Source organism: Corvus moneduloides, chromosome 2 (genome assembly GCF_009650955.1).
Source record: "Corvus moneduloides isolate bCorMon1 chromosome 2, bCorMon1.pri, whole genome shotgun sequence".
Classification (NCBI taxonomy): domain Eukaryota; kingdom Metazoa; phylum Chordata; class Aves; order Passeriformes; family Corvidae; genus Corvus; species Corvus moneduloides.
Window position 1 is genome coordinate 100,227,049 of NC_045477.1, and position 13,498 is coordinate 100,240,546.

Below are 13,498 nucleotides of genomic sequence, written 5' to 3' on the forward strand. Positions count from 1 at the left end.
ATTTATAAGGAAAGGCCACAAGGGACTCCTGACACATCCGGGGACTGAGAAGGTGTAAAGCAGAAGGCAGAAGTTTTAAGAACCATGAAATCAAACTGATGAAATATACTATGTTTCTTTGTAAGCTATGAAAGTCTTGCTTTCATCTGCATTTGTCATATAGCACCCACCACAGCAAAGCCAATTGCTTTCAAAAATCCCAAACTTTTTCTGCAAGTACCTTCAAACAACACAATCAAGACAAAAAAAGGGAAAAACATGCGGATGCCTTGTTTAGCACACAAGTAGCACACACTCTCCCAAAATCAGTTATTTTACTGAAAAAAACATTTATTTTTTGAAATCAGAGCAAACTGAGACAATTACTCTTATCTAACTAATACTAACAAGTCACAAACAGTTAATTATACTAAAGCCAGACTGTTTCTTCAGTTTGAATTTGTATCTTCTGGAAACATTGTTTATCAAACAAATTCCAAAACACCAAAAGTTGCATTTGAGCAAACTGATTTCAAACAGACCTATAAAGCTTTCCCCTGTTCTTCCTCTGGGTTAAAGAAAACCAGAGCTCAGTTGCAATAAAAACTGTATTAATAGAAGTTTTCCTACTTGCCACTATGCATTTTTACAGACTGAAGTTCCCACTGGAACTAGGATTTCACTATGCTGAAAATTAATTACAGAAGTTGTCCTGTTCTTTTCCCTTTAAATAGAAATGATTTTATGAATAAAAATTTGAACTTTGACAAAACTTGAATTTCCAAAACAGATAAGGAAAAGAGAAGCTATTACAAAAGTCTTAAGTAAAACAAAAACAAACAAACAAAAAAACCACAAACTAAACAGAAAACCCAAAACCAAAACAACAAACAAAACCAATGAATTCAAAAACCTAAAACATTCCCATAACAACAGTGATATATGTTCTTTTGTACAGCTTCCCAATTCCTTTCTTCAAAGGCAGAAATTAAACTGGCATATCAGTAATAAATTTAACCCAAATTTGCTAATCCAAATATTGTAAACAGAACTAGCAAATAATTCTGTATTACATAATATTGCTGTGATATAGTAATTATCACTTACCCCGACAACATCTCAAATATAAGAATTCCTAGGGCCCACCAATCCACAGCTCTTCCATGGCCTTTACTTTGTATAACTTCTGGTGCAAGGTACTCAGGAGTGCCACAGAGTGTCCACGTTCTGGGAACAAAAGAAAGAAAAATAAAAACACAAAACAAACAACAAAAGCAGATCAAAGTGAAACTGAAACAACAGTAATAGGAAAAACCAAACACACACATAAGAAGTACCCAGCATATACCTATGTATTTACTGTATAAAGAAACAGAGAAATAAGAAAGGCCTCTACAAGATCTAAACAGATTGCTTTGATGATCTTCTCCAATTCTCCTGGAACAGAGATATATGCAAATTAAGAAACTTCCTGTCTGCATAAAATATCTGTGTACTGAGTTTCCCAGCTGGTGGTGTGGTACTCTACCCAGCAGACTACACATTGCTTTGAATTATTGACAGTGTTTTTCACTCTGTAAGCTGTAGACCCTGGAAGTTCATGGACTACTTCTGACAGGCCCAGCAGAAGACAAGCTTATTGGCCTTCTCCAGCAAAACAAAGCTTAATTAAAAAAAAGGGAAGGAGGGAGTTTTTGAAGAAGTAGTAGTTTAAACAAGTGAAAATCAAAGATTATTTGTTTTATGATCTAGGTAAAGTTTTTCAAAGAGTATTGGAATCTAACCTATCGTCACTTCCACAATAGTCACTAAAAGGTAAACATTTTGTATTTTTAGTTATTTACAATATTTACAAGGTATAGTTACGCAAGTGTGAGATAAGTAGGCAATACGTTTTTTTGATATATTTTAAAGTCATTTTTAGTCATAGCTTTCTATGGTAAGGTCAGAATAAAACTGTTATATTGCTAACTAACTGAGGCTCAAATTCTATAAAGAAACAAAACAAACTGAAGCTAAGCAGTTAGGTTTACGAAGACCAAATTACATTTGAAAAGAAGAATATTCTGAAATAATTTCTTCCAGAAATGTGAACTTTTCTTTGTAAAAATGCCCAAGTAGAATTTGCCTGGCTTCGCTCACTTGATTTAGGTTTAAATGTACACTTGAGAAAAAAATATGCTCTCATTTTGAATAAATTACCCTTCCCCAACATCAAGTCAGAAGACAGAACTTTGAAAATGTGCTACCAGTTCAAGAGAAATTGAAATCACAGCACAGAATAAGAAAGAAAAGTGTATCTCATTTTAAAAGGAGTTCTAGTAAAGTATGACAAAGAACATAGTCACAAACGGTCACTACACATGATTTCTAACTTGCACCAAAAAAACCCTCTGAGTATTTGTGAGAGGAAGAATTTTCTCCAACCAAACTCGTAAAACACCTCTGAACAAATGCAGTAAGATGAATAGCAATCACCTTTAGAAGTAATACTAACTCAACTTCTTTTTTTCTGAGAATGCAGGGAAGATGATTGTTCCACCCTACTCTGTGCTGACACAGCCTCACCTTCAGTCCTGTGTTCAGTTTTGGGCACCACAATGTAAAAAAACCACATTAAGCTACCAGAGAATGCCCCAAGGAGGACAACAAAGATGGTGAAGGGTCTGGAGGGGAAGCCTTATGAGGAGAGGCTGAGGTCACTCGGTCTGTTCAGCCTGGAGAAGAAGAGACCAAGGGGAGATCTCATTGTGGTCTTCAACATCCTCACAAGAGGAAGCAGAGGGGCAGGTACTGATCTCTTCACTCTTGTGACCAGCGACAGGACTCAAAGAAATGGCCTGAGGCTGAGTCAGGGGAGGTTTAGGTTGGATATCAGGGAAAGGTTTTTCACCCAGAGGGTGGCTGGGCACTGGAACAGGCTCCCCAGGGAAGTGATCACAGCACCAAGCCTAAGAAAGTTCAAAAAGTGCTTGGACAATGTTCTCAGGCACATGGTATGACTCCTGGGGGTGTCCTGCACCAGGCCAGGAGTTGGATTCGATGATTCTGATGGGTCCCTTCCAACTCAGCATATTCCATGATTCTCTGAAATATTTTAAAGGAAGTTTTTGGGATGTTTTTTTGTTTGGTTGGTTTTTTTTAAGCCTTAGCCTTGATTCACAAAAACAGTTAAGATAAAGAAAGAGAAGCTGTACAGTCAGTTAAGGCTTTAAATAAAGAATTATGACTTGAACTTCTTTAAGCTTCATTTTACTACAGCGAAAACCAAATTACTCCAGCTAAACCGTCAGAAGCGTTAAGCACACCTTGCGTCCAATGTGCTTCAAGGTTCTTGAAACTACATTTGCAAGTGTAAAGAATACATATTTAATTTTTATCATAAATTTGTCTAAAAACCATAAACTCTTATTTTCCAAATCGAGCATACTGAATTCTCACATACATTGCTGCTTTACACTACTGCCATCTAGCAGTTACCTAGATCAGGACTACAAAATGAAGAATAACAGCAAAGCTCTGTCATCTTTTAAAACGAAGTATTTCTCCCTCTCCCAAATTTAAAAAGCTGTATCCATCATGTGACTTAATCATACTGATTTAGCCAGCTGTGCAAATGAAGCAGCTGACAGTTTTACTGTGTTTTTATTGAAGCAAGAGGAAAACTGAATAAAGGCCAACGTAACTTGAAGTCTCCTAGCTGCATTAGGAAATAAAATTCATTACCACCAGGTTAACCACTTCCTTAATTTCAATCAAGAAATTTATGTTTACTAGCTACACAAAAACTTGGAAGAAGCTCATGTTCTTTTTTAAGATGTGTATTTGTGCCGTAAGATCATGACTTCTGTTTCGTCTTCTGCTGGTCATGAAACAAACTATTCAGTATTTTGGAAAACACATCAAGTAAATGCTACAAAAAGATAGTATTTTAATTTTTTTTATCATTACTATTTTGTGACTATTGCATATTCATCTGAAACTTCAGCTAACTTTTTTGAAGAAAAATTACAGTGCAAAAAAGTAAGAATAGACTGTTCCCTTTAGACTGCTACAAAATATTCATGACTGAATTTTCAAGATAAAAGCTGAAGTACAGGTAAGTGATAATTGATAAGGCTGAACATGTAATTTTAAAACATGAAGTAAAATAAAGAATCTACATTGGTTACAAAGGTAAGCTACAAAGTAAGTTTGTGAAACTTTTGAAGAGTACTGTGTGAAGAAGTTAAGTCTCGATGGTTAATACGTTTTAGCATTCTACACCATTCAGCATCCATCTCTGTAGTACTTGACAAGCTTTTCTGCATAGGAACCAGATTAACAACGTTTGTCTTGGTATTCTGGCAGTTTCTCTATAATTATATTTAATAAAGATTGCTTTGTATCCAGCTGACGAAAGTTTGTTCTTCAAGACATTCCTGCTTCCTTCTACAGCGACAAACTATACACTTTGCAAACTAGACTTACTGTGTCTTACTTAGTCTTTTTCTGTTCAATCCACTGTGTAGAACAGTCATGAAGCACATCCAGCTTAAGCAACAGTGCAGAACTATCCCAAGTATGTTTAAGACTAATCACTTCTCAAGTTTCTAGAAAGACTCACAGGTAAATTTTTTAGGAATGTAAACTGAATAAACTAAAATTAACAGTGAATAACATTCCAGAAAAAAAATAACTCAAGTCTTAATTTTACCTAAAACTTTTATAACTTTCTGAGTGAAACCTGTCCATAAAAAAATCCATGAAATTCCATGCAGATTAGTTTTGTGCTTCTCTGAAAGAACACGGGAATTAATTCCCCTCCCAGAAAACCCCAAACCAAACCAAAAAAACCCTACCGAAAACCACACAAAAAAAGGAAATCGGATCAGAAAAAATTTTCAGTGAAAATACTATACCCAAAAAGAGGTATATGCTTTTCAGAAAGAGAAAAATGTAACAGTTGCAAAGGTCAAAGGAAATCCTTTTCACAGCCTTCAGGTAACAGTAATTTATAAAAACCCCCTCCCCATCTTTCTTCTTGACATTGCCCCCTTTTAAAAGTAGTAGCACATCTATTTTATATGAATGTACTTACAAGAAACTGAAAAGGTTATTAAGTCTTCTGTTAAGCAACATCAAGGTGGAAAAGAGAAGAAATAAACAGCAGCTGAGGCAAAGACAAACTGTTTTGGAGAAAAATTTAGAATTTTTACACATATACTATGAGTAAAAAGGGAGGAACAAGGATAAACAGAAGGACATACCAACAAAGAACAGAAGGAGCAAAGAAAACCTCCTCTCTTTTCTCTGTCTCTAACAAGAAAATATTAAGAGCCTAGCCCTTCAGAAATTGTACTAATAAGAAGGTACAGGTGCAGGCTGCTTTCCACAGCGGGAACATGAGCTACGAGCCAGCCACTCTTTCTAAAGAGCAGCTTAACTGCAGGGCGACATGGTGAACATTTCATCCCTTCACACATGGTAATGGGAAAAAAGGAAAATGTGTACAGAAAAATGTCAATTAGGCAGCTACACAATCATTAGTGTGAAGCATTATGTATTTGGAATGTGCAATTGTAACCAAAATCTCGTGCAGACCATCTTTTGATTTACGTACTGTATCTTCTTTCTAGCAATGTCTTTGCTGATCCTGAGAGCAGGTTACCTCACAATGTTTGAAAAACATAAATACTTCATGACTTCTTTTTGCACTTCATGAATACTGTATACATGCACACATCTATACACTCACTGACATCTATACACCTAAGAGTCATGTGTACAGATGTTTGCCATGAATAAAAATGACAAAATACGTCCTATACTTTTGATCAAATAGGCTATGCCATAAACAAAAGCACCTACTGGAGTGCATTAATAGATAAAAGGCTGATAACTGTGTATATTTACAGTGACAAAACCAGTGTCCTGATGATTACTTCAGCTAGTGGTGAGAATATTACGTAGTTCCAAAAAAACCCAGTAACACAAAAAGCTAAACCAGATTAGCACAGGTTAACTACCTGTGCTCTAATTGAGAATGTCCTTGCTCATTCCAATTTTATGGTCTGTATTTATGTTACCTGTTGTACATTTGAAGGTATCAGCTATGAATATAAAACTACTATAATGTTCCATGATTCAATTCAATACAAACTGATCAACTTCACTGCTCTCCAAGCAATATAGGGAACACAAACCCAATTAAAACCAGTAGTGGTAACTTAGTTTAATATCCTAAAATATATTTGAACAAATTTACTCTTAGAGATTCATCTTCCAAGTTGAAAAATATACTCTGATGTGAACTATCACCTTATTTAACGAAGGGTTACTTCTCTTGTGACCTAAACCCACAAAATAGGAACTACCACTAAGTGGCAGTATTTACATGCAAATGCAAGTCATAAGAATTTGTATGAAAACGTCTTACATAGAGATTGTACTACTTTCTTACATGGATGTTTGTAACCTCTTCCTGCAAAAAGTTATTTTGATTTAAAAACAAAGTATTAAAATAAAAGGCCAGAATTTGTAGGCCTTTTTGCTTGGGCAGTGGAAACTGAATTCAAATGCGTTCATAATAAAATTCTATGGTTTTAAAACAGATTTTCAGACCTTAAAGGTGACTAGAACTTTTCATTACATTTTGTGATTGGATTTGTCTCATCTGACTTTTACTTCATAAGGGATCTACTAAGCAGCTTCCTCAGATCCACTCTCCTTTCAAATTGATCTTGTAGAACTCTCCTCACACCTGGACCCGTTTGTTGCAAAAGCAGCATCAAACAGGCTGATGACCGAAGAGGATGAGCACCTACGTAACACCTAACTCACCACGACACTGCCTCAACCAGAACAATCAAATATGGTATCCCTCAAGAGATGACTCAAAGGCGTAACACCAAACCTTGTCACACCGCTTTCCTGATACGACAGGAGGTTTTACCTCCCTTTTTTTGAATCCCAATGCTCTTGCTTACTCTTAAAAACATGTATTATGGTCTTGGAAGAGCTGTCCGAAGAGCGAGAATTGAGAAATCACTGGGCTGGGGGGGAGCCTCCACATTATCAAAGAAGTTTACATATTTTAAATTTTAAACTAAAACCGACAGCAATATAGAAGCTAGATTTAAATAGATCAGTCCTGCTGAAGCTGGCCTTATGGTTTCTGTCTAGATTTTTGCAGTTTCATTTTAGCAACAGGCTAGTGAAACCACCATATCCCATTTTAAAATGTTATTCCTACACTTCAAAAATCTCTAAAAGGGAACTTTTTACAACACGACTGCTGAAAACTTAAATATACAAAAGCAGAAAAATAAAAATATTTTTCTCTGGTTGCTTGTGTGTGATATTCCTCCTTGTTATACCTAAGGGGTAATACTGGTTTCCAAACAGTCACTGTAAGATGGTAATTTCCTTCATATTAAGGGATTTGACATAAGTGAACCACATGGAGTGCTAAATGAAATGCTGAGCACCTGAAATCAAACTTTTTTTCTAACTGTTAGCATGCAAAATGTAATTACCATAACAAAACCCCACTCACCTGTCCACCAGTTTTTTTGCAAATCCAAAGTCAGTAAGCTTGATATGTCCTTCTTTGTCTAGTAATATATTTTCAGGTTTTAAGTCTCTGTAAACGATTTCTTTGGAGTGCAGGTATTCTATTGCACAAATAATTTCTGTCGAGTAAAACAGTCCTGTGCTGTTGTTGAAACGCCCCATGTTGCGCAGGTAACTAAAAAGTTCTCCTCCTGGCACATATTCCATTAACATATATAAAAAACGTTCATCGTGGTTGGTCCAAAATCTGTAATAAAAGTATTATTTTATTGAATAAAGAAATTATGTCTCTGATTTGCTTTACAAGTAGATGTCTGTAAAATGGCCTCTGCTGACCCAACCATGTACATAAGTGATTTCTGATTCCCTGCCTGCAAATATTGAACCCCCAAGAAGTCATCAGGATTACGTTAAGACATTCAAGTAGCTGCTTAACCTGCAATGTAAACCAGATAGTTGAGGATAAGTACAGCACAGGCCAAGAAAAAAAATTGATACATTCTGTGTCATCGTACAAAACAGGTCTCTTCTAAGCACCAGACAACTGACTTGATATAAAGACTACACATTTTTTACACACCTTACATTTCATATTATCAGGCATTGCCAAAGTGATGGTGGTAGGCAGAATCTGCTTTTGTAAAGACTTTCATGACAACATGTTCAAAACCAGACATCAAAGAGTGATCCTTCTCCCCTCCTATCCCTTCTTCCCATGAGATACACAATCCCAACTAAAGCATCAGATGCCAATGCTTGCTCTTCTATGGCATCTTTCACAAAAGCAATAGAAAAGCAAAAATGACAGCAAAACAAGATTCATTTCTGTACCTCAGAATTAATCTAAGGATAGGTACCTTCCACTCCTCAGACTGCCACCTTTTGTTTAAGAGCTATTTTTGTGGTAGTCAGAGCCACGTAAAGAACACGTAAAGAAGAAAGAAAATGATACATGGCTTTAAAATGCTTCATTATAGAATACAGGAATCTTGTCTTCCACATGCCCCTAAATTATGCTGTTTTTCTTTCTATCTACATTAAACAACTCACATACCACAACCCTCAATGTAGCTCAACGTTTAAGAAGAAGGAAGTATCTGGTAACATCTTAAAGCACACTACCATTTAAAACAAAGAACAATCCCTAATTTCATAATAAAAGGTAGAGAACACTGTATCCTTACCTACTTATTGATACAGTGATACAAGAACAGAAGCTACTTTAGCTTCTAGTCAGTGCTTCTGCAGTATCACAAGTACCTTGTGCTTAATCAGGGCACAGAGCCTCAGGAAAGATAAGCAGAGCAAACTGAGCTCCCTAACACACGAATGACTTTTACTCAGGAAGATTTTATTTTTGATACCAGCACTGAGGAAACCCAGGAAATAAGACTGAGTAACAGACATCAGCTACAGTTCTTCCATTCCATCAGTGATGGAGAAAGCAGAGTCCAGCTTGCTTTCTGCTTTTATGGAACTTCTTCCCTATCACAGTCATCAACATCATTAATTGGCTACTGATGATGTGATGTTCACAGTATCTTTATCGACCATGCAAAAACACTCTGCAAATGTATTTAAGGTAATTAGGCAAAGCTGTATCTACAATAAACAATGAAAGAAGAGCAGGAGTGGGTGCAACAAAGTAAACCACATTTATGGGAGAGGAAGAGCAAAATCTGACAATACAGAGGGACAAAAATGGAATACCTACATATACATTAAGCACAGAATTTTTACTGGAATTAATTTCTTCAACAGTTGACTCAAAGGTTTGTCTATCCACAGAAAAATGGATATATTATTTGGTATACATGAAAAAGAGCAAAACGAAGAACTTCAGTACTTGCAGTTCAGATTGCTTTAAATGGTAATTTAATACAAAAAAAAGAAAAAAATCACAAAAGCTGTGATTAGAATAACGTGTGGTATCATTAACTCTACAATTCAGCTTTACTACATAAACTGTGGATGCCATTGTGAACTCCTACAACCAACCTGTTTTAGCTTACACGACTACAAGACATAGTTGATTTTTATTAATTCTTGTTCTCTTCAAAAACAGGTCAACATTACACCTCACTGTAATAAGCTGCACCACAGTAGTATGACATGTTATTCAAACACGTCAGTAAAGATTGCCTAGGAATCTCCTGTGATCAGCTGTTGCAAAAGCACCTAAGAAGCGTTTAAGAAAAAATTGTACGTAGATGAGTAATTCCAGTGTCTACAGAAACACTGTACCTCCCTATATACAGGATAGGTATTTCTCAAAAGTAACAGGAAAAGGGAAAAAAAAAAAATAGGACTCTTTACATATAGGAAGATACATGGAATTTCCAAACACCAGAAATGAATTACATGCAGTATTACTTTATAATTTTCCATCATAAAATCCTGAAATAATATGCTGCACTGACACCTATTCCTCCCTGTTTTGCAACCAGGAAAATACCATCAGTGTTTAAGATGGCGAAGCTAACTGAAAACATAAAAACCAGACCACGTAGATAACATACTTTAAATGCAATAACTATAAACTATAGTTAACTAATAAACTAGTATAAACTAAATATAAACTAATAACTATGAACTATAAAGTTTCTTCCTCATTTTTGTTAAACACTTATAGTAACTAACAGAAAAAAACCCCAAACATATATTGGGCAGGGGGTAGCTGAAAAAAGCTTTTAGTGTGTGACAAAAAGCTGCAGAAAGTGCTATTTGTCATACACTCTAGTGATAATCATCCACAAAGGCTTGTTTAACCTAAAGCACATAAATATTGTTGTGACCTAAATTTTAACCACCTCACTTTAGCTGCATTGCTTGGAGTCTCCTCTGCCAAGGAAAAAAGGCATCACATGGACAATTACATGAGCACAGCTGATGCAACATATCATTGGACATTTCAACAGAAAAGGCAGAGCTCTAGAAGACATGAAGAATATTTGCCTTGCACACAAACTGAACTATTTGAGTTGCATCCCTCGGCAACTCAAAAAATCCGTTATTTTGTAAATAAGGTGTGAATGAAATCCAGGAAAACTCACCTGTTTGGATTTTTGATCACTTCTGTATGAACATGAATCCTCCCATCCCTGTCTCTGACATCTCACCCAAGTTTCTCCATTCCTGCTGTTCTGACACACAGACCTACTGACATGGGGTTTATTTGGCAGTTTCCTTGTTGATTATGGTAGGGTTTTCTCTTAAAGAACGTACAAATGTACATAGATAAACATAAAACATCCTGTTCCCCCTGTTCCATCCATATTTCAACCCGTCTAATCAGATGTACTCAGCCTATCCATCTTGCTTTCTTCCATGAATCTCAATCTCTGCACACTCTAAAACTCATCTTACTGATACTACGCCACACACAGGATTTCTGAACACTAGCTGGAAACTAATAGCATCATGATGCTGGAAAATGCCAACACCACACCAGGGAACAAGCCTCCTCCTGCAGGGCTCATTCCATCTTCTGGATGACTACCATGCTGTTCCTTCTTCTTTTCCTTCTGATACTTTCTTAACCCTGGGAGGAAGCTGCACTCCCTGCAGCTAGATTAACTAAGGTTAATTTTGTCTAATTTTATGTAAAACTGATTAAGGCAGATAAATGGAAACATATCTTGGTTAATAGCCAGCCCTGTACCCATGCATGAGAAAATATAAATGGAAATTAACTCTGCAATTACCAGACGTTTCATTATCCCATTAACAGATGTGGACTCAGACACACAAGAAGCACTGTGGTGCTGTGAACAAAAAAGTAGGATACGTTCTTTCTCTCTTTAACAATGGGACCATTGGGATCATTAGAATTACCTCAATTCCACAAAAAAAAAAAAGTATTCTTCATGAACTGTGTTTAAATCATGCTTCTCAATAGGTTCCATCACTTACAATCTCAAATACAGGAATACCGAAGTCAAAGAAGTGCTGCAGTTATTTAAACTCTTTAAAAATAAAGTTTACAAAAGAATAGTTCACTTAAGTTTTAAAAAACTAGATATTTAAATCTAGGAATATCTTCCTCTATTTACCAGTATCTACAGCACATACATGTAGAAATACTTTCATCACCATTGTAACATCAAGAATCGTTCTAGAAGTCATTTTGATGAGCCAGTCCTAATAATTCATTAGCATTTTCCCCTCACTTCAAGAGAAAATGTCTCTTCTGCAGTGGGAAAATAAGAGAGAGAAAACACCTTTTAATAAATTATTGTTTGAATGTTTAAATTATGCCTCTCAATTTTAAATTCTTGATTCTTCTAAAATACATACTTTATTCCAAAATCTATTTTAATCTAGATTACATAATAGAAATTAAATGCTTGATGTCAGTAAAGTACATAAGAACTTGCAATGAGACTCTGGAGTAATTTAAATGCACTTTCTGTATGAGTGAAATGAATTTTAAAAATACAACAACTTACAATCTGATCAAAAATGGGTGGTTGACTTCTTTCAAGACAGACTTTTCATTGTGCACATGTTGCTCTTGCTTCAGTCGAATGACATCAGGAATGCTCATAACTTTCAGTGCAAAGTAACGCTTGCCCATTTTTTCTCTCACCAGATGAACACGTCCAAAGGTACCTGTGCCTGAAAAGTTGAAGTAGAAACATCAACTTACTGTAAAAAGGGAAAAAGAACAAAGATAATTTGCTAAATGAAAACACACAGGAACTCCAATTATTCAGGTGAGGAGATGATAAACGTAAATGCACACGGAGAGGTGAAGTGATTCAGTAGGATAAGGAAGTGATGGGAAATAATACATAAAATTTATTGATCCTCCTAAATATAAACATTTTTTTTAAAATCTGCTTATAGTGCTCAGTGTCATATCACTTCGAAACAGTAGCTGTCTGCCATCCTTTTTTTTGTAGTTAATGTATTCCTTTTCCAGTTCACTCTAAAAATTAAAAAAGGAAAATCAAAACATACTGACTTTAAAATAATGCATTAGGCATTTCTCTATTCAACAGTCATTAAAGTTCCTTTAAAGTACACTGAACTCAAGACAATTGTATGTAACTGAACTGAGTATCTCTTTTAGTTTGAAATGAAAGCTAAAAGTATCAGATTTAGCCACATTGGTATTTGTTGTGCAGCACAGTGTTACACATTTGAAGATGAACACACATTTCAGCTCATTGGGTGGTTTCTTGTTTTTCTGCTCATTAAACAATGCCATGGAGGTTCCATTACCACAGTGCACTCGATATTTTTAATCCCATTCTCAGACAGAAATATGTGCCACTATAAAGGACACTTGGCATTCAAACCAAGCGCCTAACTTGTAAAAGGTCACTTTCTCCAGAAAAGTCAAAGGCTTATACTTAAGCTGACAATCATCCTCCTCTTCTTTGCCCATACCCTAGGAAAGGCAGCACACAGACCTGTTACAGTATTATACACTGGTTTGTTACTTGATTTTGGATTGTGTTGATCTGTTATGATCAATTTATAGTAAAAACAATTTCCTAGGATGTGTAACAAGTATAGGGAAAGGAGTATGTATGTGAAAGGAAATATATTTTTGAGTGGTAGGAGAAAGAAACAAACAAATGAACTTCTAAAATTGCATTACTGGGGAGATGAGAAAAAACAACGGAGTTTTTGCATCTGGTAGGTTCAATTTATGTTTGAAGTACTTGTTTTCTCTAGGTGTATTCTCACCTAAAACATTTTGTTTTATTTAACAGTTTTCCTTTCCAGTCACTTAAAATATTGTTTAAGACACAGCATTTACTAAAAACAAAATACTCATCTTACAAACTAAAAACTACCAACTCCAGCAATCCAGTTTTACAGAATGTGCAGCTCCACTAACAATACAGCTTTCAAAGCCAGTTTTTAAGCTAAAACTTCTCACTACACAAACACATCAAAGATTACCATTGTACAAGCACAAAAGATTCTATCAAAGAAGTTTTACATTCCCACC

General features: G+C 35.6%; 1 protein-coding gene across 2 annotated transcripts in view; it reads right to left on the reverse strand.

The window, feature by feature from the left end:
• The window catches only part of PRKX (protein kinase X-linked), a 60,795-nt gene that overhangs the window by 23,072 nt on the left and 24,225 nt on the right, over window positions 1-13,498 (reverse strand). For both annotated transcript variants that reach the window (XM_032100579.1, XM_032100578.1), the window contains exons 2-4: window positions 11,982-12,150; window positions 7,517-7,780; window positions 1,087-1,206 (exon numbers count right to left, since the gene is read on the reverse strand). In XM_032100579.1, the coding sequence (XP_031956470.1) occupies window positions 1,087-1,206; window positions 7,517-7,780; window positions 11,982-12,150 (553 nt within the window). The remainder of the gene's footprint in view (window positions 1-1,086; window positions 1,207-7,516; window positions 7,781-11,981; window positions 12,151-13,498) is intronic.